General features: G+C 32.7%; 1 protein-coding gene across 2 annotated transcripts in view; it reads right to left on the bottom strand.

Annotated features, from left to right (window-relative positions):
* Positions 1–21,351: 21,351 nt before the first annotated feature.
* The window catches only part of LOC127725559 (uncharacterized), a 197,229-nt gene continuing 193,611 nt past the window's right edge, over positions 21,352–24,969 (bottom strand). Inside the window, exon 9 of one of the 2 annotated variants that reach the window (XM_052232616.1) lies at positions 21,352–21,646. In XM_052232616.1, coding sequence (XP_052088576.1) covers positions 21,413–21,646 — 234 coding nt within the window. In that variant the 3' untranslated portion in view covers positions 21,352–21,412. The remainder of the gene's footprint in view (positions 21,647–24,969) is intronic. The other variant, XR_007993036.1, reaches the window with a different exon arrangement.

The raw sequence follows: 24,969 nt of genomic DNA, 5'->3' as shown, positions 1-24,969 counted from the left end.
TAAGGACAACCACTAAATTATAGATCGCGACACACCATGCATAGAATGTGACTGGGTTAAAATGTTTTTGTGTTCCAATCCTCCCCTTTCTGGGTAATACCAACATTTCCTTTGATTTATAACTTTAAACAAATTTTTGGAAGATTGTAAAGAAGTATTTTATCGTTACAATTTATCAACCTATAAATGTCACTATTGACATTTAAATAGACGTTAAAGAGATATGTTTATATGTTTAATTCAATATTTCTTTACTGTTATCTAAATTTTCAAGTTTATCTTATAAATCTGATGCTAAGAAGGAAGTGGGCCAACAAAAAATATGTCAGACTAATTTCTTGCTTTAACACATTAAACAAAAAGAAGAGTAGATCATGATCAATTTGCAAATTGTTAACATAACTTGATGTTGGAAATCTTTATCTAGAAGAAATGAATATAATTAACTTTTATACAGCAATGTTTTTAGTTGTGTTGTTTCCCTCTGTAATGGGATCCTACACATATTGTAGTATCGATGGAATGAAAGATCTGTGGTGCAAGAACCAAAGCAGTTGTTACACAAATTACCATTCAAAATACGGATTCGAATTTATAAACCAATGTCTAGCATGTGAAGCCGTTCCTGAATGGGAAATCCCGCTTCCCAATGTCACATACCTTTCTATAGACGTTGAAATAACGAACGTAAAAGGAACGGAAAGTGTATTAGTAACTGATCAAGAATTCAACAGTACAACTTATTTTAGATTTGTACATTCACATGGATACCTACGAAAATTACCAAGGAATATATGCGAGTTTAATATTGTCTTTATTGATGTAAGTTACAATTCATTTGAAGAAATCGGGAACATTTCTTGTCTACAAACTTTAGATACACTAAAAATGAATGACAACAGAATAACATTTGTTTCCAATAAGACATTTTCGGAGATGCCAAAGCTGAGGTATGTTGATTTGTCCAGTAACAAGATTTCGAAACTGGACTTTAATATACTGAATTATCCCAGAACTAACATTCTTCACTTTTATATTAATGCAAATAATTTTCGTCAGCTCGACGTTGGAAATGTTCTTGTACTAAATAATACTGTTTGTAGGGTTAGTTACAAGGACAATAATTTTCCAATTAAGATTTCTAATATTAAGAATTTTAATCCAAAGGAATCAAACACATTTTTGTGCGGTAACGTCGACTTTTCCAATGTTAGGTTAAATATCCACCCTTATATGATATTAGGAACCAGCCCTATAGAACTAATTAGATATGCAAGATGTGGCAAACTTGAGAATCGCGGAGCGAAATATGACTGTGATTGTTCAGCAGCAGAATTCTTCAATTTGGAGTTTAGTGAGTTTAATCGACTATTTGGAAATGTATTAACTAGTAGTACGTGTCAAGATCCCAAACCTTTACGAGGTATAAATATAAAAGACCTTTTCTATAACACGAGTCTGCATCATCTCATGATATGCGACGTTCAAGATGGCTGTCCCAAAGTTGGAAACTGTAAATGTGTTTGTACATCTCAACCAATTACTGACAGTCTAATCATAGATTGTTCTAACCAGTCTTGCAAGGATCTTCCCGATGTCGTGCCCGACACTAGACATAAACTAGTTTTACTTATGGAAGGTAATCAAATACAAAGTGTTAGTTCAAAATACTATTTTAAAGATGTCAAAAGTTTGGATTTAGCTAGAAATCCTGTACAGAGTTTTGATGAAAGTGTTAAAAATTTTACAAATGATGCTGACATAATCATTACAGACCACTTACTAAACTCACTTCCAAGGCAAGTTCAACTGCTCGATCCTAACGTCTTCCAGTTCGGTCAAAACGGTATACCATGTAATTGTGATAATCGATGGATCGGCGAATGGAGAAAGTTTAAAAAAGCACGGTATCCTCTATTTTGTTCAAACTTTGAAAATATTTCAATTGAAGATTTTATAAGTCATTCAACAGACTGTGATTTAAAACAAGATACTAGTACTCTATTGTCTTTGTATTCGCTAATTCCCCTGATTATATTTATTGTTATAATTTGGAAACTACGACATCTTCGTTACGACGTTAAAGTCCTTAAAAGTCAGTTCCTACCAACTGACAAAACCATACAAAGAAGTTGGCAAACTGATGTTTATATTTCATTTGACGAAGACAACGATGACGTCAGATGGTTTGTGTTACATATATTAGATAAGTTTTGTCGCAGAAGAGAACTAAGCACCTACATTGCCTGTCGAGATTCCTGGCCTGGGAGTACAGACGAGCAAAACATCGTCATGAATTTGCAAAGTTGCAAATACTGCCTAATAATACAGTCATCTGGCATGTATGATTTAGATAAAACTAACTCATGTTCAAATCGTATGGAATATAGACTAGCATGGGATCTGTTTACAGATAAAAAATTATGCAAAGTACTTGTAATTAACTTTGACAAGAGTAAAACAGAAGAATTTCAAGCTATGAAAACAAAAGCTCTATACCGACTTGGAATGGGATTTAAGATATATGATCGTAAACGGTCTTTATACGAAAAATTGTTGGAAGCTTTCAACAAACCACTAGTTACAAATGTAAAACACATTCGCCAGCGGAAAAGAAGAATATCGGCATATTTATGGCAACAATCTAAATATAAGACTTGACCTCTAAAAAATGACTATTAATGAAGTCATATATCAAAATGGAGTCGATTAATACAGTATATCTATGTATAATTATGTTGTACAACATATATTTCTTAACGTAGTCTCATTAATTCCCCTCTTTTTAGATAAAACAAGTATTTATAGTTGTTCGTTTCCAATGGACATTTATTCTTATGCAAACAAATATGCAAATATTCTGTATCAGAATAATATATATCTATATAAATCTAGAGAAATAGAATTATGAAATAATGTAAAAATAAAAACCAAAATATCGTCGATTGACCTCGTTCAGGAAGCCATAAAATCTGGTTAGGTTGATCCCATGTCTTTTGGGTAATCAAGAAAAAAAAGTTATATGAGATAATAAGCATTATTATACTTCATGTCAAAATGCCAGATTTTTAGTGGTTAATACGAGGGAGATAATTTACTCCATCCCATGGTAAATACTCTATTTCCCTTCACGGAGACGCTTGATCAGTTGTGCACTTTATTGAATACGGGTGGGTTTTATGTACAATTACTTTGAATTTGAAATTTTATAAATGACAGAACATTCATTATAATAAATTAAATAACACATATTTGAGAGGGTGATAAAGCAGATTGTTACCCCTCGAAAAGGCATAGTCAACCTTCGCTTCGCCTCAGTTGACAATTTTTTCCCGGGGTAATAATCTGATCTATCACCCTCTCAGCTATGTGTTATTTATATATTATCTATGAAAATTACAAACATGTATGTATCAAAAATGAAACTGGAAACAATAGACAAGTTTGTAAAACGAAGACTTAAGAAAAATTGTCATACGTTAAAAAAAACAAAAAAAACAAAAAAAAACAAAACAAAAACAACTAGGTTCATACGTGGTGATACATATTTATTTATTTCCATTTTCTTGGTTGAGAGATATATAGAATAATGGCATTTTTGTTTTTGATACTGACTTTATCACCAAGAATAAATAAAAGAACAAACAAACACAAACAATTCAAAGTAGAAAACGTGGTTCAAGTGGCTCGACTTGGAAAAGCCAAAAAATGTGAGGTTAAATTAGTTTTAGTTTGCATATGTAGATCGTATGTTGTAAAAAAAGCAATAAAAATCGGTACAGTGGAGCCATTTACTGGATGACAATTAACAAATGCCCAATGTACTATATTTTTGTGTGTGCTTTTGGCCTACCTATTTTAGAATCGAACGCTTTTAATGAGTCTTAAGAGACGAAATGTGCGCCTGGCGTAACAAATTATAAGCCTAGTATATTCTTGTTTACAACGCCTATAATATGTACATATGAATAAACCACTTTTGTTATATGCAATTTGCGTAAAAGGAAATAAAAAAAGCCATAATGTATGACAAAACCACGAGAAAAAAATGGATAAAACATTTTATCAGTGTTGCTCAGTCTGTAGTTTACTATGTTGTGTGTTGTGTACTGTTGTTTTGTCTGTTGGTCTTATTTTAGCCATGTCCTTCGACTTATGCGTTTGAATTGATTTTCCTTTGGTATCTTTAGCCTCTCTTTTATCAGCAAAGAGTGCTATGTATGTTATATTTGCAAAAAGGTTTATTATAAATTGACCGCTATTGGATAAAAATTGACATATCAATCGATATGAACAACCGACAAATAAAAGTTAATGACACATATTTGGCATCCATACAAATAAGTAAAGAACAAATGAAACTCTTTTCAACCAGGATGTGATTAAGCTTGTCACATGTCCTCAATACCCACTGTTTAGGTATTTGATTAATATGTTATTGATAGACAGAGATATAGTTATCGATCTATTGACAGGATAAATAATTTGAATGAAATAGATATTTGAAAAGGCAGAACCTTAGGGATGAGTGCAATAGGAAATGACTTTATAAAGAAGAAATTATCATTAAAAATATTGATACATTATATTGTCTAAATCTGTGTAATGAAAGCTATTATAGTTTACATTCTATATTTCATTGCTTTTAAATTTAGAAGTTTGAACAAGCAGATCAAGGTAAAATCCAGAATAGCGTTTTGAAATGAATTAAATTTATAGAGCGATATTTTCAGTTTCTAGCATTGGGTTGATGTCGCTCCGGGTAGACTGCAACTCCCCAAAAGTATAATCAGCTCAGTAGTCAGTGCTTCGGTACTGACATGTTTATGACAAACGTTTTTTTTATAAATTTATTCTTAGATGAATTTAGAAATCATTTGAAGGCTATATAATAATCAAAATTTATCATGCAAAGTTAAACTTAATAGTTGGCTGTTTATTTAAGTATCTTTTGTTCATAGCTCTGCGAGTATTCAAGTAATTATACACCCGTTGCTCTCTGATTAGGGGTTTGGTGAAGGTAAAATCTAGAAACGCAATTTGAATGCACCAAATTCTTTTTAATTTTAAAGAGTCGTTAGTTGTCAATTTGCGCATCAGGTGTGGTAAATTTGATGCAGTTAATGTTATAATTATCCTGTTTAATAGTATAAAACATTGGAAAAAGTGAAATAGCAAAAATATCAAACTCCAAGGAAAATTGAAAACGGAAAGTCCTATATCAAATTGTAAAATCAAAAGCTCAAACTCACCAACCGATGTGATATGTGAAACTATGTTATTATCAATATACTAGTTTGTCAATGTTCAACTTGGTGTTTTAAATTTCTGTCTATTCATTATTGTTTTCAAAAAATTTCGAACGGAGCATTTGGTGGAGAAAAGTTGGAACTGTTAATTCTATTATGTATTTATAAGCAGATCATTTAATGCTTTATTGTTCAACATATCTTTGGAAAAGAAATGAATGTTTTCAGTATTCTGGAAAGATTTTAGTATAGTAGTAACTAGCAAAGCATTTTAAAGGATATAAAATTAATAACATCGAAAGAATCATCGTTATAGATAAACCAAGCGATTGAGTAAAATATTTGGAAAATTATCATTGAGGAACTAGCACCTTTTCCCTAAACCGTTACTTATTATGAAATAACATCCCCATTTATATCCCTGAACTCTCTGGTGTTGATATTTTCCCAGACATGATATAAGGCGATATCATCTGACTTTTTTTGTAGATTGTTCTATTGAGGACATTTCTGTTTTATCTAATACAATTCCTTTCTTTCTTATATTTGAAGTTGTAATGTCGATGAAAAGAACAGTTACTGTTTTTAGATAAATTTCTTGGACCATGGTATTGAATTTCAATTCACGGTTTGGTTCCAAATTTTGAATTTGTTTGTTAGCATCACCGTTTAGATACCGTGAAACTAAAAGAAAAGAGAATAAATTATCATTAGATTGACTTTTGATTTAAAAGAGAAGCGAAAGATAACAAAAGGATATTCAAACGCATAAGAAAAAAAAAGACAATGTCACGGTAAAAAATAAAAGAAATACCAAAGGACGAACACAAATATGCAGAATTAGTTATCATTCGATGGACTCTTGATTTAAAAGAGAGGCGAAAGATACCAAACGGATGTTCAAAGGCATTAGTAAAAGAAACAAGACAATGTCATGGTAAAAAATAAAACAAATATCAAAATAGAAACAAAATTATGCAGAACACAACATGGAAAACTTAAGACTGAGCAACATCCACTAACAAATGCTCTATTGATTATCAATACATTAAGGACCACAACAACGAAAAAATATAAATAAAGGGATGTGGGAAACACATCAGTGAGAAAGTAACAAAAACAGTTACAAAGGACAGGCACATGTAAATTTCAGTGACACCAGGGTTCACCGATGTTAATCCCATAAAATTATTTAGAACTTACAAATCAAGGTGCAAAAAAAAAATAATCCCCAAAAACTTAGGAAACGGCCATTTACTCAAAAGGTAGCAAGATTAAATAACGAATTGAAAAAAAATTATATGCAATATGACCATTCGAAAATCCCTATCAGAACAGGGAAAGCATATTAACAGCTAACGTCTCTTCAGTTGTTTAATAGATATATTTAACAACAAAAGGCTGTCGAAATGACAAAACCGGGTATGATTACATTTTTAATAGTGTCATTGCTGTATCAATAAAGGGCTATAACTTCTGAACGGTGAACATGTCTGATTCCGACCACCCATCCACCACACAACTAATATCTGTCTTTCCATCGGAATTCGCAGTAAAAAAATCAATTATAAACACATAAAAAAAAAAAACACTATTTATATCGTTTCAAGGAGATTTGCAGTCACTGCTCCTTTAAAAAATTGTCTATTAAACAATATAGATAGATTTGAAAGACTTTTCCGTAAAATGTTAAACATACATATCTCATGATTAAAACTGTATGCGTCTCATTCACTGATTGAATTATGTTGTCACAATAAGTATATAGACTCGTGATAAAATTAAGTAAACATTCTGACAATTTATAACATCCCTTTTCTCTGGCTAATGTAACGTTTCAGGTTTGTACCATAGCACTACTTCTTCAAAACCCTAAAACGTATTTCAAATATTGTCGACTCGAGCTTCACTGAAGAGACATTAATTGTCGAAAAGTAGATCATGTATGAATATCTATATAGGAAAAATGAATATGATTAACTTCTATAAATTAATTTTGTTAATTTTGCCTTTTTCACCTGTAATTCGATCATAAACTTATTGCCATCCAAATGGAACGAGGATTTGTGGTGCAATGACAATATAATCTGTATCCTTGTTTATCTTAAATTTCTGTCGAGCATGTAAAGGAATTCCATAACGGGATTTTTCACTGTCAAATGTCTCAACGTTGAAATAAGAAATGTGATAGGAACAGAAAGTCTGTTAGCAACTGATCAATCTTTTAACAGTAAAACTTATATTGAGGGGGTGGAAAGGGGGTACATTTCTCCTTTCTCCCGCCCCTCTGCTTCCATCTCCAACCTTAACAACCGTCTTTTTTTCAGATCAATCGATTTTAATACAAATTTGAATTAATATATGTCCATATATAGGTGGCATAGGTTTTTACGAACAAGGCCTGCCTCCGACTCGTACGCAAGTTAATACACAATGTTGGAATGTTGTCAATGGTGCATTGTGCATGCCCCAATGTCAAGAAACTCATTTTTGATATGTATGGTCATGTATGAGGATCATGAAATTAGACATAGTTTTTTATTGTGTCATCTCTATTTTTCCCTGTCCTCGAGAACACCTTACTTTGTATGGTCAAGTGCATAACGTAAATATTTTAAGGTGACCTGGAAAACGCGTTAAGTTCATGTAATATTGTTAAGAGGAGGGAGTGTATCTCTCTGACATTGTCAGCATCCCTTCATTTTAAATTTGTAGAAGATCGCCAAATACTTAGAGGAAACAGATACCCACATGTGAAGGCATAAGACAAGAAAACTAATGAACCTGTGTACATATATCTGGCCTTAAATATTTGTCTAAGTTTTGCTATAAAATATAATATAATATGTACAGAATTAATAGAAATCCATCAAGTGTCTTGGTTTTTTAACAGTTCTCCCACGTCTCGTCCTTTCACAGCTCAGTACAGTCAGTACAATTTCCTCTTCCTCAAACGTCTCGCTAACTTTTTTATTGATCGTCATTGTATCAGTCTGAAGAGAGCTGGTCAGCCTATTGTAAATCTCCTCATCTAATGTATATACAACCTGACCAGGTAACAAAGGGGGTATTACACTTTCTAATATACAATTAAGTGGTATATCTCTTTGCATGTCTTTATGAAATTCAAGGCCATCATTCTCTTTATACAGAATTGCTTTGCACACTTTGTCAGTTTCAAAAACACGTTCAGTGAGACTTCCGAGAGACAACTGGTCATCCAACATGACCGCCACCAAATCATTTTCATCATAAATAGAGTCTAACACAAACATGGTTTGGAAGATATAAATGTTGCCTTTTTTCAAAGATTTGTCCATTTATTAGAACATTTAGTATCAAGTTTTTTCGTTTTTTTACCTCTTTATTTTTTTTCAACATTAAAGTTGGTCTCCCTTTGATAGTTCTCCCTCCTTTCTCCCGCCCTTTCTCTCCTTTCTCCCGCCCCTCTCTCCTTTCTCCCGCCCCCTTTCTCCTTTCTCCCACCCCCTTTCTCCCTTTCTCCCTGTCTCCCAACACCCTTTCCACCTACTCTATATTCGATTGGCACACGCACATGGATACCCCTACAATATTATCAAAAAATATATGCGAATTTAGTACTGCCTTAATTGATGGAGGTCATACTATTTTGCAAAGGAAATCGTAAAAATTCCTTGTCTTCAAAACTGGATAAACTGATAATGATTAGATAAAGAACAACATTCTTTTCCAATAAAACATTTTTTAAAATGGCAGGGCTGAGGTCTATTGATCTGGTAAATAACCAGATTTCGAAACTGAACAATAATATACTGAATTATCCAAGAACGAACATTCTGAAGCTTTATCTGGAAGCAAATATTTTACCCAAACTGGACGTTTCAAACGCTTTTGTGCCAAATGATAATATGTGTAAAATAAGCTACAATAATACTAATAATAATGAAGATCCGCTTAAGATTTCTTAAATTAATAATTTTCATCCGCAGGAATCAAACTCGTATTGTGTACTAGCATTGACTTAATAAATGTTTATTAAAATATTCATTCTTTAACGGTCGTAGGATTGAATCCCCGAGAATTAATGAAGTATGTACGATTTAGAAAGCTTGAGTATGATGGAGCAAAATATGGCTGTGATTGCTCAGTTGCAGAATTTATTGATTTAATAAATACCGACTTTAATCGAATATTTGGGAGCACATTTCATAATGGCGAATGTCAAAATCTAGTTACGTTACGAGTAAACCCATACACAAATGTTACCATAATGAATGTTTTCATCACCTATTGGTATATAACATTCAAAATGGCTGTCCCAACATAGGACAATGCAAATGTACTTCCACATCTCAACCAAACACTAACAGTTTAATCATATATTGTTCTAAACGATCATACACGAAACTGCCAGACACAAAATTATTTAAATCATGGATGATAACCAGATTCGGGACATTAGTTCTAAAAACTATTACAATGCCGTCGAAAGTTTGAACTTATCAGGAAAACCTATAGAGATTTTTTACAATAAAGGCAACAGTAGTATACCGCTGTTCGAAACTCATAAATCGATAGAGATAAAAACAAATCCGGGTTACAAACTAAAACTGAGGGAAACGCATCAAATATAAGAGGAGAACAACGACACAACAAAAACACAACATTAAAATGTAACACACACAGAAACGAACTATAATATAACAATGGCCATTTTCCTGACTTGGTACAGAACATTTTAAGAAAAAAATGGTGGGTTGAACCTGGTTTTGTGGCATGCCAAACCTCCCGCTTTTATGGCAACGTCAAACACAACACCAAAACGACAACATCACATTACAGGACCACAATACAAATAAATGGGAGAACATATAGGACAAAGAAACACACGAATAATAGCTAGCAGAAGGTACTAGGCTTAAAATTCAATACGCCAGACGTGCGTCTCGTCCACACAAGGCTAACCAGTGACGCTCAGATAAAAAAAGTTTGAAAGCCAAAACAAGTACAAAGCTGAAGAGCACAAAAGTGTTCAAAATTTTAAAATAGTATGGAAATAATAGTCACACTCCCTATTCTTGATTCACTTCTAAAGCATTGTCAATTACTTGATCCAAACGTCTTCCGCTTGGTCGAAATGATCTAATATGTAATTATGATAATCAATGAAGCGGTGAGGGCAGAAAGTATATGAAAGGCAATGCATCTTCTCTTCTGTTCAAACATAAGAAGGTATTAAAAGATGTTTTTATCAGTCAGAATAAAATCTGAAAAGTTGGAAAACTGATGTATATATTTCTTTTGACGAAGACAACGATGACGTAAGAAGGTTTGTGCTAAGGATATTAGAAATGGTCTTTCATGAAAGGAAAATAAGCATCTACATTCATTGTCGAGATTCCTGGCCTAGTACTACAAGAGAGCAAAACATCGTAAACAATTTACAAATTTGCAATTACAGTCAACAGGGATGTATGATCCAAATAGAAGTAAGTCGATCGCAAAATGTATGGAATATGGATAAGCATGGGATCTGTTTACCAACAAAAAGTTATGCAAAATACTTTCACAAGAGTGATACAGAAGTTTTTCAAGGTATGCACACAAAAACTTTTTACCGGCTTGGAATATTAATGTGATTGAAAATATATGATTTATATAAATATTCGTTATACGAAAAATTCTTGTGTCTAATAAAAAACTCATTCGTCAGCGGAAAAGAGCGGCATAGTGATTGCAAACTATTTGCAAAACGTTTAAACCCGCTGCATTTGTTTGCACCTGCCCTAAGTCAGGAACCTGTTGTTCAGTGGTTGTCGCTTGTTGGTGTGGTTCATAAGTGTTTCTCGTTTCTCAATGTTTTTTACAGATTAGACCGTTGGTTTTCCTGTTTGAATTGTTTTACACTAGTCGTTTAAGGGCCCTTTATAGCTTGCTGTTCGGTGTGAGCAAAGGCTCCGTGTTGAAGCACTTTAACCAATAATTATTTACCTTTTACACATTGAGACTTGGATGTCGAGTTGTCTCATTGGAACTCATACCACATCTTCTTACTTCTATACTGCTAAATATGAAACAAATCCACTTATGCTATCATTACCATTACCCCGAATATTTCTATAAGAATAAAATAAAGGGTACAGTGTGAAATGTGCTACTTAAAAATGTAATATGTAAATGATTTGATGAAAATGAAAAAAAAAGTATGAGTGTATTTATCTTCCTGGTAACCATACTACAGCTGTTGTCATGAAAGTGAAAACATTAAGAGAGCATATACAAAAAATAACCAAACTGTATACAATAATGATATAACATCAATATAAAATCGACGAAAATTTGTTTAATCAGGATTTAAGAAAGTGTGTCACATGTTTTTAAATCTACATTGAACATTATTGATGTACTGTACTTAATATGTTTCATTTAAACTAACAATAATACAAGGTCTTATCTATTTATGTCTTGTCCTTTACTTTGTTGATATACATGTAATTATTTTAAACATTTGTATTTTTTTTATTGTTCGTATTTCCATTAATTTCGCGCCTTTTTTTAAAATCAAATAGTGTATAGTAAATGCCATTGGTATAGTTTAATAACTTTTCTACAGGATCTACAGGATCTAACTACATGCAACATAGCATTAACAAACATAGCATTAACACTATGTATGTGTTATTTTGTTACTTTTTTCTTTAACCTTGCCAACTTTACTGCATTTTAAATTAACAGCGGTTGGCATCCGTAAATACTTACATATTATATTTTTGGAGAGATTGCGTGAATCTTGTTAGAAATGTTATATACGGTATATAGAAACCATTGAACATGTTTTTCGTGAGATAGGAGACAACCCCCCCCCCCCCCCCCCCCCAAAAAAAAAAAAAACAAAAAACAAAAAACAACAGTAAACAGAAGAATTAAGCAAAATGATAAAATAGCTGTTGGTCCTTAGTAATGAGACCAGTTTCTCAGTATTATGTGATTTAGTCATGATCACTTTACAACATTTCAGAATTATAAGATAAATATCTTTTATTAATGAAGATATTTAGTTTCAATAAAGGTGTTTTTGAAGTAGCACATTTTTTTAAATTGGAGTACGTGATTGACCTTTAATGAGATACACCTTTGTCAAAAGTTTCAATTAGTCAAGAAGTTTGTTTGGTAACAAAACGATTCTTTCAGTAAATCGAATAAAGTACATATTACACAACATAAAATGTAGACAATAGATCGATTCAGTCAACAATAAAGTTCTTTAAGTCAACAGCAGGATGTTTAATTGTGACCGAACAAATATAATCACCTTTTGAAACAAGAAAACGATTTCATGACTTGTTATCTGCTCATAAGCCCGACTTATATAAAGATAAGAAAGATGTGGTATGATTGCCAATGAAACTGTTTTCCACTAGAGACCAAATTTCAACACTCTTCGAAAATCCCTACGGCAAAGAACTGGACCGGACATGGCGTGAATTAAATTTTTGACCAATCGCATTCTGTCCACTTAAATATCTTTCTGGGATCCGGAACCTTTTGGTTACTGCAGCGGTTTAAACTCATACTCTTTGGTACTCCTCGACAAATCTCTACGACAAAGTGCTCAGGGATATTTATTCCATCAGTAAAGTTAGCTCATAACTTATGTTTAAAGCTAAAATCGCAGTTAAGACTCCGGAAAGCAAAGCAGACATCAATATACTTTGAAAGAAAGAGGCGAAAGATACCAAAGGGATAGTCAAACTCATAAGCCAAGAATAGACTGACAATGCGATGGCAAAAAATGAAAAATGACCAAAAGACAAACAACGTTATACAAAACACAATTTAGAAAACTAATTCCATCAGAAAGCGGGTGTGATCTCAGATGCTACGGAAAGATAAGCAGATAATGCCCCACACTCGCCCCTTTCCCGATTTTTTCAATTAGACAATATCGCGAGTAGGGCGCTCTTCTATTTATATTAATAAATATATAGTAGGGTTTTGAAGGTTATGCAATACAAAGTGTTCTTGAAGTAATATATATTTTCTTACATAAAAGACAAAAAGTCAACATTGTTAAGCTTTAAAGATATGGATTTGAGGGTTCGATTTTTTTTCTAGTAAGTAAATGGCCGGAATTCATGTTCAAACTATATAGCTAACAAGATAACCTGTACATTCTGCTGCAGATGTCACTAATATTGTACTGTCTTTTTTTTGTATCTTAAAAGTTGACATCTGTGGTCAATAAAATATAAAAATACGACATATTTCGATTTGGTATCCAGAATGTTGTTTTTAATAGAACGTATTTACCCATCGAGTTTTATAAAATTTTGTTGCTTTTTCGTGTCAAATTGACCATGCTGTCAATTTTGTAAATTTGGGATTCTCTCTTTTTTTTTTAGAAAACAAACAGCATGTTATTTTAACTTCTTTGTTATAAATGATTGAAAAAATACATGTCTAAGAATTTTGAAAATAAAAAAAATGATATGGTATACGTATGTATATATTTTTTGTAAAATCATTTCTTTGTACCCTGACCTATTTTCTCAACATCATAGTTTAGCTGATGACAGAGAGGTTCGGAATCCAAGAAAGATATTTGAGTGCACAATGCCTTCTGGCAGAAGTTTACATTTGAAGTAGGTCCGGTCCGGAGCTTAGCCGTTGGAGATTTACGAAGAGTACAGAAAAATTATGTAAATGGTCATATTACAACTGTGAGATGATACCAAAAATAGAAAAAGACATTGTCATAAATGAAAGGCGAAAGATATCAGAGGGATATTCAAACTCATAAGTAGAAAATAAACTGACAACGCCGTGGCTTAAAACGAAAAAGACCAACAGACAAACAATAGTACACAAAACACAACATAGACAACTATAGACTAAGCTACACGAACCCAACCAAAAACTGGGAGTGATCTCAGTTGCTTCTGAATGGTAAACAGATCCTGCTCAACGTGTGGCACCCGTCGTGTTGCTCATGTTAGTACAAACCCGGTAAAAAGTCTTATTCGGTAGGTCACATTCATGAAAAGGGGACTGGATTGTGGTTACGACATTAGGAACATATCCGCTATCATCTGTGAAACAAACGGTTATTCCATAACGGTCAAACAACTCGTGATGGCGTCCGTAAAATTTGCGAAGGGATGATTTCAACTTCACCATTTAGAACTCAAAAGCTCGCTAGCTTGATTGTAGTTTCAATCAATTGTTCATAACTTATTGTCATAATCAGGGATATGTAAAAACCGATTAAAATATTAGATCGACAATGCTGTGTATTTTTTTCTATGTTAGATTAAGCATCTTTATTGTTCAAAAGTCTTTGATGAAAACAATTCTCAAAGTTAAACCCAAACCAGAATTCATTCCAATGAGCTGAATATTTGTTAACTATCTTTTTTTGCAGATACTGAAAGTATGGTTTCAGATTGGCAAGAATCTTCAAGTAAAGTGATTTTCGTAAAACCCAACAAACCAATTGCCAAGGAAAAATCAACGAAGCAAAGGATACAGAAAGTAAATATTCGGAAGATGACATCATGGCAGCGGTGGAGATGATAAACATTTACAGTAGTGATTCTTGAAACACTTTTATGTTGCAAATGCTGTATTGCGAGAAGACCCCAACAGTAATGTTAGTGATAAGGATAAGACAATGTTTGAAGAATTTGCCAGAATCCTAGAGATGTCCATTGACCTAACTTTGTATCAAATTTCCCGACTTATGTGGGAAGCATAAGACTGTTTACCGAGCACAAGAATACTGTGTTTCTATAAATCCATGTTGTACAGCATACACATTTAAGAGCTTTTTAAGCACGTCAAAGAAGATACAAGCGGCTGAAAATTTTTAACACGAATGCTCGATGTCATCTGTACTATTTGAAATAAAAGAAGGAATATATGTACAGAAAATACCCAAATGAGGAAGAGGTTATGATAAAACGAAATGCACAATTGCACATTTCAAGAAATTTAAACAGCCGAGCAAATCCATCAGACCAGGCTTCAATTGAAAGGATAGTAAAATCACTTAGAGGAAGAAATATTCCAAAGGTCTTTATCCACGGAAGTTTGATCAGATCTAAACGTTCCATTAATGCGCATCAATGTGTATTTGTTGTGCATTGCAGTGCAGCAACTGTGCCTTCAGATCCAATGTATTTCGGTAGTGCTTTAGTGATGATTGCAATGTATACTAACTATAAAATCTAATTTTATATATTCTACTCTGAAACATTTAACGTTTATTACAAACCTGTTCGTGCATTTTTCATTGTTACTCAACGCAAAATAATTATCTAAGATACCTGAGACGATCTCATTTCATAATGGATCTCTTTTGTTTACTTATTGTACCTCGAACTTATTAACCCGGTGTAGGTATTTAAGTTGAGGTTCAATTTACTAAAAGTTAATCGGGCATGACTAATTAGACACGCCTTCTTAGAATCAGGGGGTCCAAAATAGGATCGGAAAAACCGCCAGCAAAATACCGTAAAGTGCTTTTGGTTGATTTAATATCTCAAGTCAATAATCAGACGGTATTTGAGTGGAAATACAAACCTGTCCGAAACCGGGAAATGTTGGCTGCAATAGGAATTTATTTACAAAATAAGTCCATATCACATTTATTTATAGAGGCCGTTATTGATTGTAAATTCATGTCGCTTTATTTTTGGCATTTGTCTACCGTGGAGAAAAAAGAGAGAGAGAGAGAGAGAGAGGGGGGGGGGGGGTGTCATGGTTCAATTTTATTCTAATACGGCATACGTTTTACCTCTAGCCAACGCTCTATCTTATTAAAATGTCACTCTAAAATTGTTATCATTTGCTTCAGGTTGACCCACTTTGCATCTCGTCGTGAATATGCATGACATATTTGCCACTGGACATTAAGGGAGCAATCAATTTATCAGCTTCATTAAGTGATGTATAATCATTAGTCTTTAGTTGATAATTGTCTCAAACAGTTTTCTAATCTTTATATATTTGATTCTGATTTATATTTTATCTTTTAAGCGTAAATTTTAGTATTTCTTTCCTAATTTTTCTCTTTGCATTTTTTTTTTTAACATTAAATAACGTAGTCCACATCAGGGGTTAAATTGTATCCTATCCAGCCAACCTAGGAGGAGGGGAGTAGAACAGAAAAACATCTTCATTGAGAGGCAATAACTCATATATGGAAGCGTACAACGACGATAGTCTCGTCTAGGTGACAAAATTTGCTATATACTTATATTTGGTATAGTTGTCATGAAAGCAAAAATAGATAAAAAAATGTTGGCAACAATTTTACTAAGGATTCAACTTATTTTGACTGTTTCATTTATTTTTTAGATATTTTCTTACTGATCGGTTTTGTTATCTAACTTTTTTTTTCCATCTACATTATTGTCCTTGCAAAAGGCGCAAAAATGTGTTAAAATAAGCCATGCGACTTTTTTGAAGATTAAGTTGACCTTTGTTGTTGTTTAGAGATTTCACTCATTTAACTTGTGCGTAGATCGTATTTCCACCTTAAAGAGTTATTCAAATAGTCCTTTAACGTATAGATAGCGTGAAACTCTCACTACACTAGGCATCGGATATGCGACATTTCTATTTCGACCGGACGAAGCTGCGTCTTTATACATCCGAACAGCCAAACGGACGCGCTCTTACTCTTAAATGCCGCGTGTTTAGCGTTGAAACAGCAAATACCAATTGTAACGTCTTTGTTTGACCCGGTCGGGATTCGCACCAACAACCTCCCGCTCTAGAGGCAAACACACTCCCACGACACCAACCAGGAGAGCGGTAATAAAGAATATTATACCAAACACTCAAGTACAATAAACAATACAGTTTCACAGAATTTTTAGTTACTAAACGAGCTATAAGTATCTAATCTAAATTAGATGCGTTAAATGATATTGGAAACTACACGTAAATGTCGATGGCCGAATTCAGAGTAAATTTCCTGGATCAACGCTCTCTGCAAATTTAAAACTCTTGCACCAATTATTTGAAGGGTCCGGATGTGGCCAGCTGTCCTTATTCAATATACCCTCATTTTCCAGTGGTATTTCAAGTTTCACGTCCAACCCCACTGTCGACCTCCTTTTGTAAGACCTACCTATAGTATTTAAAATTTATGTGTTCTCGACATGAACATGCATGAAATATTTGCCACTGGACGTAAAGCAAACATCAATCAATCAACTTCATCAATTATTCCATGTACATAGTACACGAAGACAAGATCTTGTAAAATGGTATAATGTAAAATTTCGATTTAAATCACTCAATAATAGTTCAAAATTTTTTATGTTTGTTTTTGTTTTTGTTATTTCTTTTTGATATGATATGTCAGGCGATTATAAAACTAAGAAAGTTAAAAGTTTTTTTTGAAGGTGTTTATGGTGGGTCATTTAGACTTGAAAAGGGAATGACGGACGACTAAAATAAAAGCGTTTGTTTTCATATAATACATTTTATTTCAATTTAAGAATGATGATCGACCTTGCGAAAATATCTCATCTATACACATTTTGATCGAGCAACTCAAACCTACATAACTTGATGTTAAAGATGTTACATTAAGCTAATTTAATACGATTTTATTCATTGAAGTTTACAAGTATAGATTTTTTATTTAAAAAAAACACAAAAAAACAAGACTTATTAATTAATTGGAATGAACAGACAGCACTAATTATTTTGCATTTGCATGCAACGTAGTGTAGGAAAATTACAGAATCAAAACCAAAATGAACATTTACCTGAATATTGTGAAAGACTTTATGCATCTAGGTCTGTTCGATTAGAAAAAAAATTGAAAACAACACGTTTAATAATTTCATGCGTCCAAAGCGCTTTTCTGGATTTACCTTCACCAGGAACGCTCAAAGCCAAACATTTGAAATCCGAGGGATGTATAAGTACCGAAACAGTTGAAGAGCGATATGACAAAAATACATAAAACAAATAGCCAAATTCATCTAAGATCAACTTTGCCTGAGGGAGTTGAAACCTTAGTTTCTTTATAATTTCAAAATTTATAAACGGACAATTTTAGAAAGATTTGTTATAAATCATGTCAGTACCGAAGTACTGCCTACTGAGCTGATGATACCATCGGGGACTGATAGTCCACCAGCAGAGGTATCGACCCAGTGATGTAAAAAATTACAAACAACACGTTTAATAATTTCATGCGTCCGAAGCGCTTTTCAGGATTTACCTTCATCAGGAACGCTCAAAGCCAAACATTTGAAATCCGAGGGATGTATAAGTACCGAAACAGTTGAAGAGCTATATGACAAAAATACATAAAACAAATAGCCAAATTCATCTAAGATCAACTTTGCCTGAGGGAGTTGAAACCTTAGTTGTTTAAATAACTAATTGTTGGAAGAGTTTACTTACTGTTTTCATATGGTCTGGTCTTTTCGAATCTATTTCATGATTCATGACAGATTAAACACATCAAATATATATAACAAGAAGTTTTTGTGCAAAACATTCATTGGTCAGTTGTAAATGAGGTCTGTATAGGGTTTCGATTTACTCATTTATAAAATAAAAAATCGTTATTTGAAAAGTTGGAATTCAAAAAATATAAAATTACACCTTAATTTTATAAAACTATCCTATGGTGTTATTTTAATGCTAAAAAATTATAATAAATGAATAATTAAATGATGTACTGCCATTTAATCGGTCCGTTTCCAATGCAATTAGGTAACTGTTATTTGTATATATCAGCCTGAGTAATGTTTAACTATCATTTAAGTTGAATATATTTAGACTCCTCCAATTCAGGGGAATAAGACTTCTGCACGTGGTTTTTGTGTACTTTCCTTATGTTTTTGACGGTTTGTAAGTCAATAAAAGTCCAATGATTAAGTTAATATTGACATTAAAAGACCTCCTCACAAAAAGGGCTGTTAAAATCCCCTCGCACTTCGGGCTCTGGGATCTCAACATCCCTTTTTGTTCGAAGGTCTTTTAATATCAATATTAACTTATCATTGAACTTTTACTATTACCAATTGTGCATATACACATGTTAATCCAGAACTATTTTGTTGGTCAATTGGGCTTTTTATATGATAGGTTTCTCTCTATAAGTTTTAAAACTGCCTTATTAATGTAAAGAATAATTTTCACTAAATTCAATTTAAATCAGCAATATTTCCACATCTTCTTTCACTCAGACAAAACGTCTTTTGGTTAAAAAGAGTTTTTTGCACTTAAAAATTGAATTATGTAACAAGATAAAGATAACTGACGACTAACAGTAGGAAACCAAATGCCTTCTGCTATGAAAAACACAGCAAAACCATGTTTAAAAAAAACCCCAATAAATGTCGGTAATGGATTATTTGGATTTTCACAATAATTGACATCAAAGCGGTAATGTATTGCAATTATAGATACAGTTGGGATTAGTTCTAAAAGAGAGACGAAAGATACAATAGGGACATTCAAACCAAAAAATCGTTGACAAATTGACAACACCATGCCAAAAATGGAAAAACAACGGAACGACCAAACGATAAAAAGCAGTATACAAAACGCAACATAGACAACTCAACATGTTTTACCTCTCCACAATCTGTATGTGCCAGTCTCAAATCAGGAGCGTGTAATTCAGTGATAGTCGATTGTTGCTGTATATCTTATTTATTTTTCGTTTATTGCTTTTTACATTATCAGGCTGTCAGTTTTCTCGTTTGAATTGTTTTACATTTGTGATTTCGGGGCTTTTTATAGCTTACTATGCGGTATGGATTTTGCTCATTGTTGAAGGCCGTACGTTTACCTTGAAGAGCTGTTTTAGATTATGGCGACTCGGTTTTATCTTTTATTTATTTATTCTAAGATACTCTGTAAAACAGTTCTTCTGCAATCGTTCGAACAGGTTCTTACAGAAGCGGTTCTACACTAAAACAGCTTAATCAGCTCTAACCTAGAACATATTCTGACAGTTTTAATGTTCTTTCTTTCTTGATATTTATCTAATACATATATTTGTATTTAGGTCATATTATTTCAAACTTGATAATCTGCAATGTCTTTAATACTTTTATGAATATTTATTAAGTATTGTTAATTTAAAAAAAAAGGTTTACATGTTGTATTTAATAATTTTTCTATCCGTTTTTTTAGCTTTAGAAACTTATGGTAATATTAGCGTGCCACAATATTGTTTATGTCAGATATACGAACATTCCCCGAGAAAAATGCAATACCAATTTTACCTATACCAAACACCGCAAAGAGCTTACTCTATTAAATGCTAGATAGCTATTCTCTATTAAAGATTACTTGAGCATTCCTATCAATAGGATAACAAGCAATAATTTTATTTTAAACTTTAAAATTACACCAATGTGTAGCTTATTCAATTATTCTGTTTAAAAAAATACTTTAACAATTTTTCTGAACTATCAGAATGTTTCAATCATTTAATTTGGCGATACTTTTGCCAAAAAAAAGTAAAATAATAATAAAATGTAATTTGAAAGAGACCAACCGTGTTTTACGTAATTTATTCATCAATATAACATTCGTCACCGAGTTTCTCATGTTTCTTCGATAAATCCATACACGAATAATAAAAGATTTTTTTCTAATGTAAGTTCATACAAATGTAGACCAAAGGAGTCCGCTATAAACCGAATGACGCCGTCAAATAAAAGTACATTAAAAATATGACTGCGCTTCGTATCTAAAAACCGTTGCCGGATATAACTGACCTAAGAAAAACTTTATACTTTAAAACATGTCAGAAAAAATAGAAGAGTAAAAAGAAAAAGAACAATATTCAAGATTCTTTTTTAAAGAGCTAGTTTAGAAATGAAATGAAATCGCTTCGCAATTCATATATTATAACAGAAATAAAAAGTGACTGACAGTTCTAGTCTAAATAAAATCATGTATATAAATTTGTTTCAAAAAGGGAACTTCTTATATAGACAATTTTAACAATATTACATTATTTACCATAGTAACAACATTACAAGCAGAGTTGCATTTTATACATGTTTGTGTTTCATTTTTGTTACTGTACAAAAAGAAAAAAACAGAGTATTTTTTATGTCAACTACTTTTTATTATCAAGAGCAGACACACAAGTTCTTCCGATTGTATCATAAAAATAGTATAATGTAGTTTTAAACAACATTTGCAAAATTATATGTTGATTCGTTAGAATGGTTCCTCAATCCTCTTTCTGGAATGCCAGAATCGTTAATTGGGACATGTAGCAACCCATGCATCTCCGCATACTCACACATACAAAATGCACGCGTGGTATGCCTGTAAGATTTACTGTTTTCCAATTTTTGCTCAAGAAAATCTTGAACAAAATTTACAGACATTCTGATAAGTAAATCTCTTGCTTTCTCCTGAAAGACAAACTTTTAATTATAATAACTTATCTCATAATATTAGAAACCTACACCAAGCATGTTAAATAAAGTAACAACAATAACAGATTCGAATATAACTTGAAAATCAAAGCATGCCCTTCTTGTATTGTTTGAAAAATCATAATTTAAATATCAACTCTTAACATGATGGTAAAAAATGTGAATACAATAATACAATAAGATAATGTCTTGTTGATAACATCAAGTACTTTGAGCTTGATTAAGGTAGCTGTGAAATTTCAAGTTTCGTTTTAATGTTGTACTCTTTTAACAACAGTTTCGATATTCTACTACACCGACATAATCAGTTGGTTTGACATATATTGTGAGTTTGCCTTATTCTTCTTTCATCAGTATCTCGATTATAATTTAACTAATATCAAACATTATCAGTAATCAGAATCTGAAGTCATAGTTACATTGTGTATCAGCTAATCAAAGAAAATTTGGCTCGTACCCATTATTTATCACTTTCTTTCCTGATGTCATGTGTCCAAATCAAATAAATTTTATCGCTTTTGAAGAGAACGTAAATTCTTGCCATTTTCAACAATAAACGTCCGGTGAATATATTCAACATATTTGATAGACCATAAAGTTGACTTTGTACATACTTATCAATACTTGTAACACAAATAAAATACTTCGTTAGCCTCACTTAAGAAATAAGCGCACTGCTATCTAGGTTGAAACCAATTATAACCAGACGTCATTCTTACGAAAGTATGTTCTATTTTGTCTTTTACTATCAGAAAAAAACTCAATCTCAAATAGTGTAATCATAAAAAACACCCGTTATCTCTTATAGCAATCTTCAATGTACGATGTGAATGAAGATACCATGGTACAGTCTTGCTCAGTTTGCTGTCAAATGTCCAGGATATCACCAGCCCAGTAGTCTTTACTTCTATGTTGACATGAATGATCATTATAGATATATGTTTACAATACTTATTGCCGTATTTTGTAAAACATTTCGGAATTTGGGTCTTAAATGCTCTGCAACTTCGTACTTTATTTGTCCATTTTATCTTGTTTGATTCGAGCATCATGGATGAGTCTTTTGAAGATGAAACGCGCGTTTTGCGTACAAAATTTGATCTATGACATTATAGTCACTCATTTTCCCTACCATCACTTGTTTCCAGTAACTCAGTCTTCCGTTTTGGACTCTTACAGTTTTAAGAAATTTATTCCTCCTCCCAAACATCAATATTGAAAAAAAAAATTACCAGCGTATTGATTATTGATAATTTGTATAGCATTCAAGATTTTATTTCAGTTTGACTACCACATGTCTAGATAAGATTCATTTTACATCTTACTGATGAAGGATATTAGTTATCCGAAATATCTAAAGTTTGTTCATGATTTAATTATTTTTTGGTGATGTTGTACCCTTTTAGACTTGTTATATATATATATATATATATAGATTGCCTAACAATGTAATTTTAACACACTTTTTAGTATGTAAATATAAGAATGTTTAAAATATTTTCAAAATGATGAAAATAAACGCAATATTTCGCTAGACTAACTAGCTGGCCAAAGACCACAATTAATGATCCCGCGTTTCGTTGTCCACGAATATAGTTCCTTTTAATTAGAGTGTATTTTTTCTTAATTTTTTTTCTTTCCCTTCCTCACTCATTTCTTATTTCTGAATGTTTGATATATGTTTGGACTAGTACTGTACTTTACACACACAAAATATTTGACAAAAAGAATCGGTGCATTTTTTTTAATGAAAAAAAACGTTATTAAGAACTAATAGAGAATTTAATTGTGGTCTGTGGCCAGCTTTATCAAGCGTGCATCTATCCAGGTGAAATCGGATGTAGATGATAAGAAACTTTTGCAGCTCAATGTATATGTTGAACTTGAATTTAGCTGCCTTGAAAATAATACATAATTTGGATGAAGTTCAAGATTTTTACAAAATTGGTAGTTGAAGTTAGCAACTTCCATTGGCCAATATTACAGGATAAAAAGGACGATGCTGTGTACTAAATTATTCTTTATCTTTCCTGTATCTTTTCTCATCTTTTTCGTTAAGATCATCAGGTTCTAAAGTGTGGAGTTGGTGGATCCAAAAATTTTCTCTTCTCCTTCTCGCCGTGGTGTCCCACTCGGTGTTGACTTCTATGATTTGGAAAGTAACATTATCAAGTTTTTGTTGGTTTTGTACCATGAACGATGGTTATTGAGCCGAATATTAAATTTGTCCATTGTTTCTCCCAAGAAATGCCACAAGTGTCACATGTTAATATATAAATTGAGTTCTCCGTTTTACAGTTGGAATTTGAGTAGATGGTATAATTTTGTTTAGTAACGGAGCTGATGAAAGAACTGCTTGTATTGGCAGCTTTACAACACAAGCAGTTCCTTCGACCACATTGTTTGTAGCAACCGGGAGATGGAGTAGGCTGCTTTGCTAATACAGATGTCACTAATTTGTCACGGATGTTTTTAGGTCTTCTGAAGGCCATGACTGGTGGTGAGGAAAATACTTTTTTAAGATTTGAATCATTTTCTATAATTTTCTAATGCTTCTGAACAATGGAAGACACATTTTTAAAATCAGGATGGTAAGTGAGTACAAGGGGTGTTCTGTTAGCTGCTTTATTCTGATCTTTGTACTCTAGAAGTTCTTGGCGACTAGTTTTGTTTGCTCTTTCGAAAGCGCTATCAATGATGTTGTTATTGTATCCTCGAACAACTAGATGTTTACGTAGTTGTACAAGTCTAGCATTTTGCGTATTTTCAGTAGAGCATATTCTCTTGATTCGCAATGCCTGGCTGAATGGGATCTACGGGAGCAGTGTTTAGGATGGCAACTTTTAGGAGAAAGGAATTGATGTTTGTCCGTTTGTTTGGTATGAAGGTCCGTTATAATGGTTCCGTTCTTGATGTAACTCGTAGTGTCGAGGAAGTTTATTTTCTCCATAGATGATTCATATGTAAATTTTATTAAAAGGTGGAAAGAGTTACAGTGTCCTAGAAATTCATTAAGATGTTCTTGTGAATCTGTCCATTTGAAATCAATATCGTCAATGAATCGGAACCATGATAAGGGCTGGTATGGAGCACTAGCCAAGAGGCGTTTTTCAAGTTGGCCCATAAATATGTTGGCATATGACGGGGCCATTTTTGTGCCCATACTAGTACCGTCTATCTGGAGATAATGTTTTTCATTGAAAGAGAAGTTGTTGTTCTCTAGCACTAGTTTCAGAAGTGTAACAAGGCACTCAGTTGGAGGATTATTTCACTACGAGTGTTCCATACCTCTTCACACG

The sequence above is a fragment of the Mytilus californianus genome, unplaced genomic scaffold (genome assembly GCF_021869535.1).
Source record: "Mytilus californianus isolate M0D057914Y unplaced genomic scaffold, xbMytCali1.0.p SCAF_15, whole genome shotgun sequence".
NCBI lineage: Eukaryota > Metazoa > Mollusca > Bivalvia > Mytilida > Mytilidae > Mytilus > Mytilus californianus.
The sequence above is the reverse complement of the archived record's forward strand: the minus strand, read 5'-3'. Positions and strand labels throughout refer to the sequence as shown.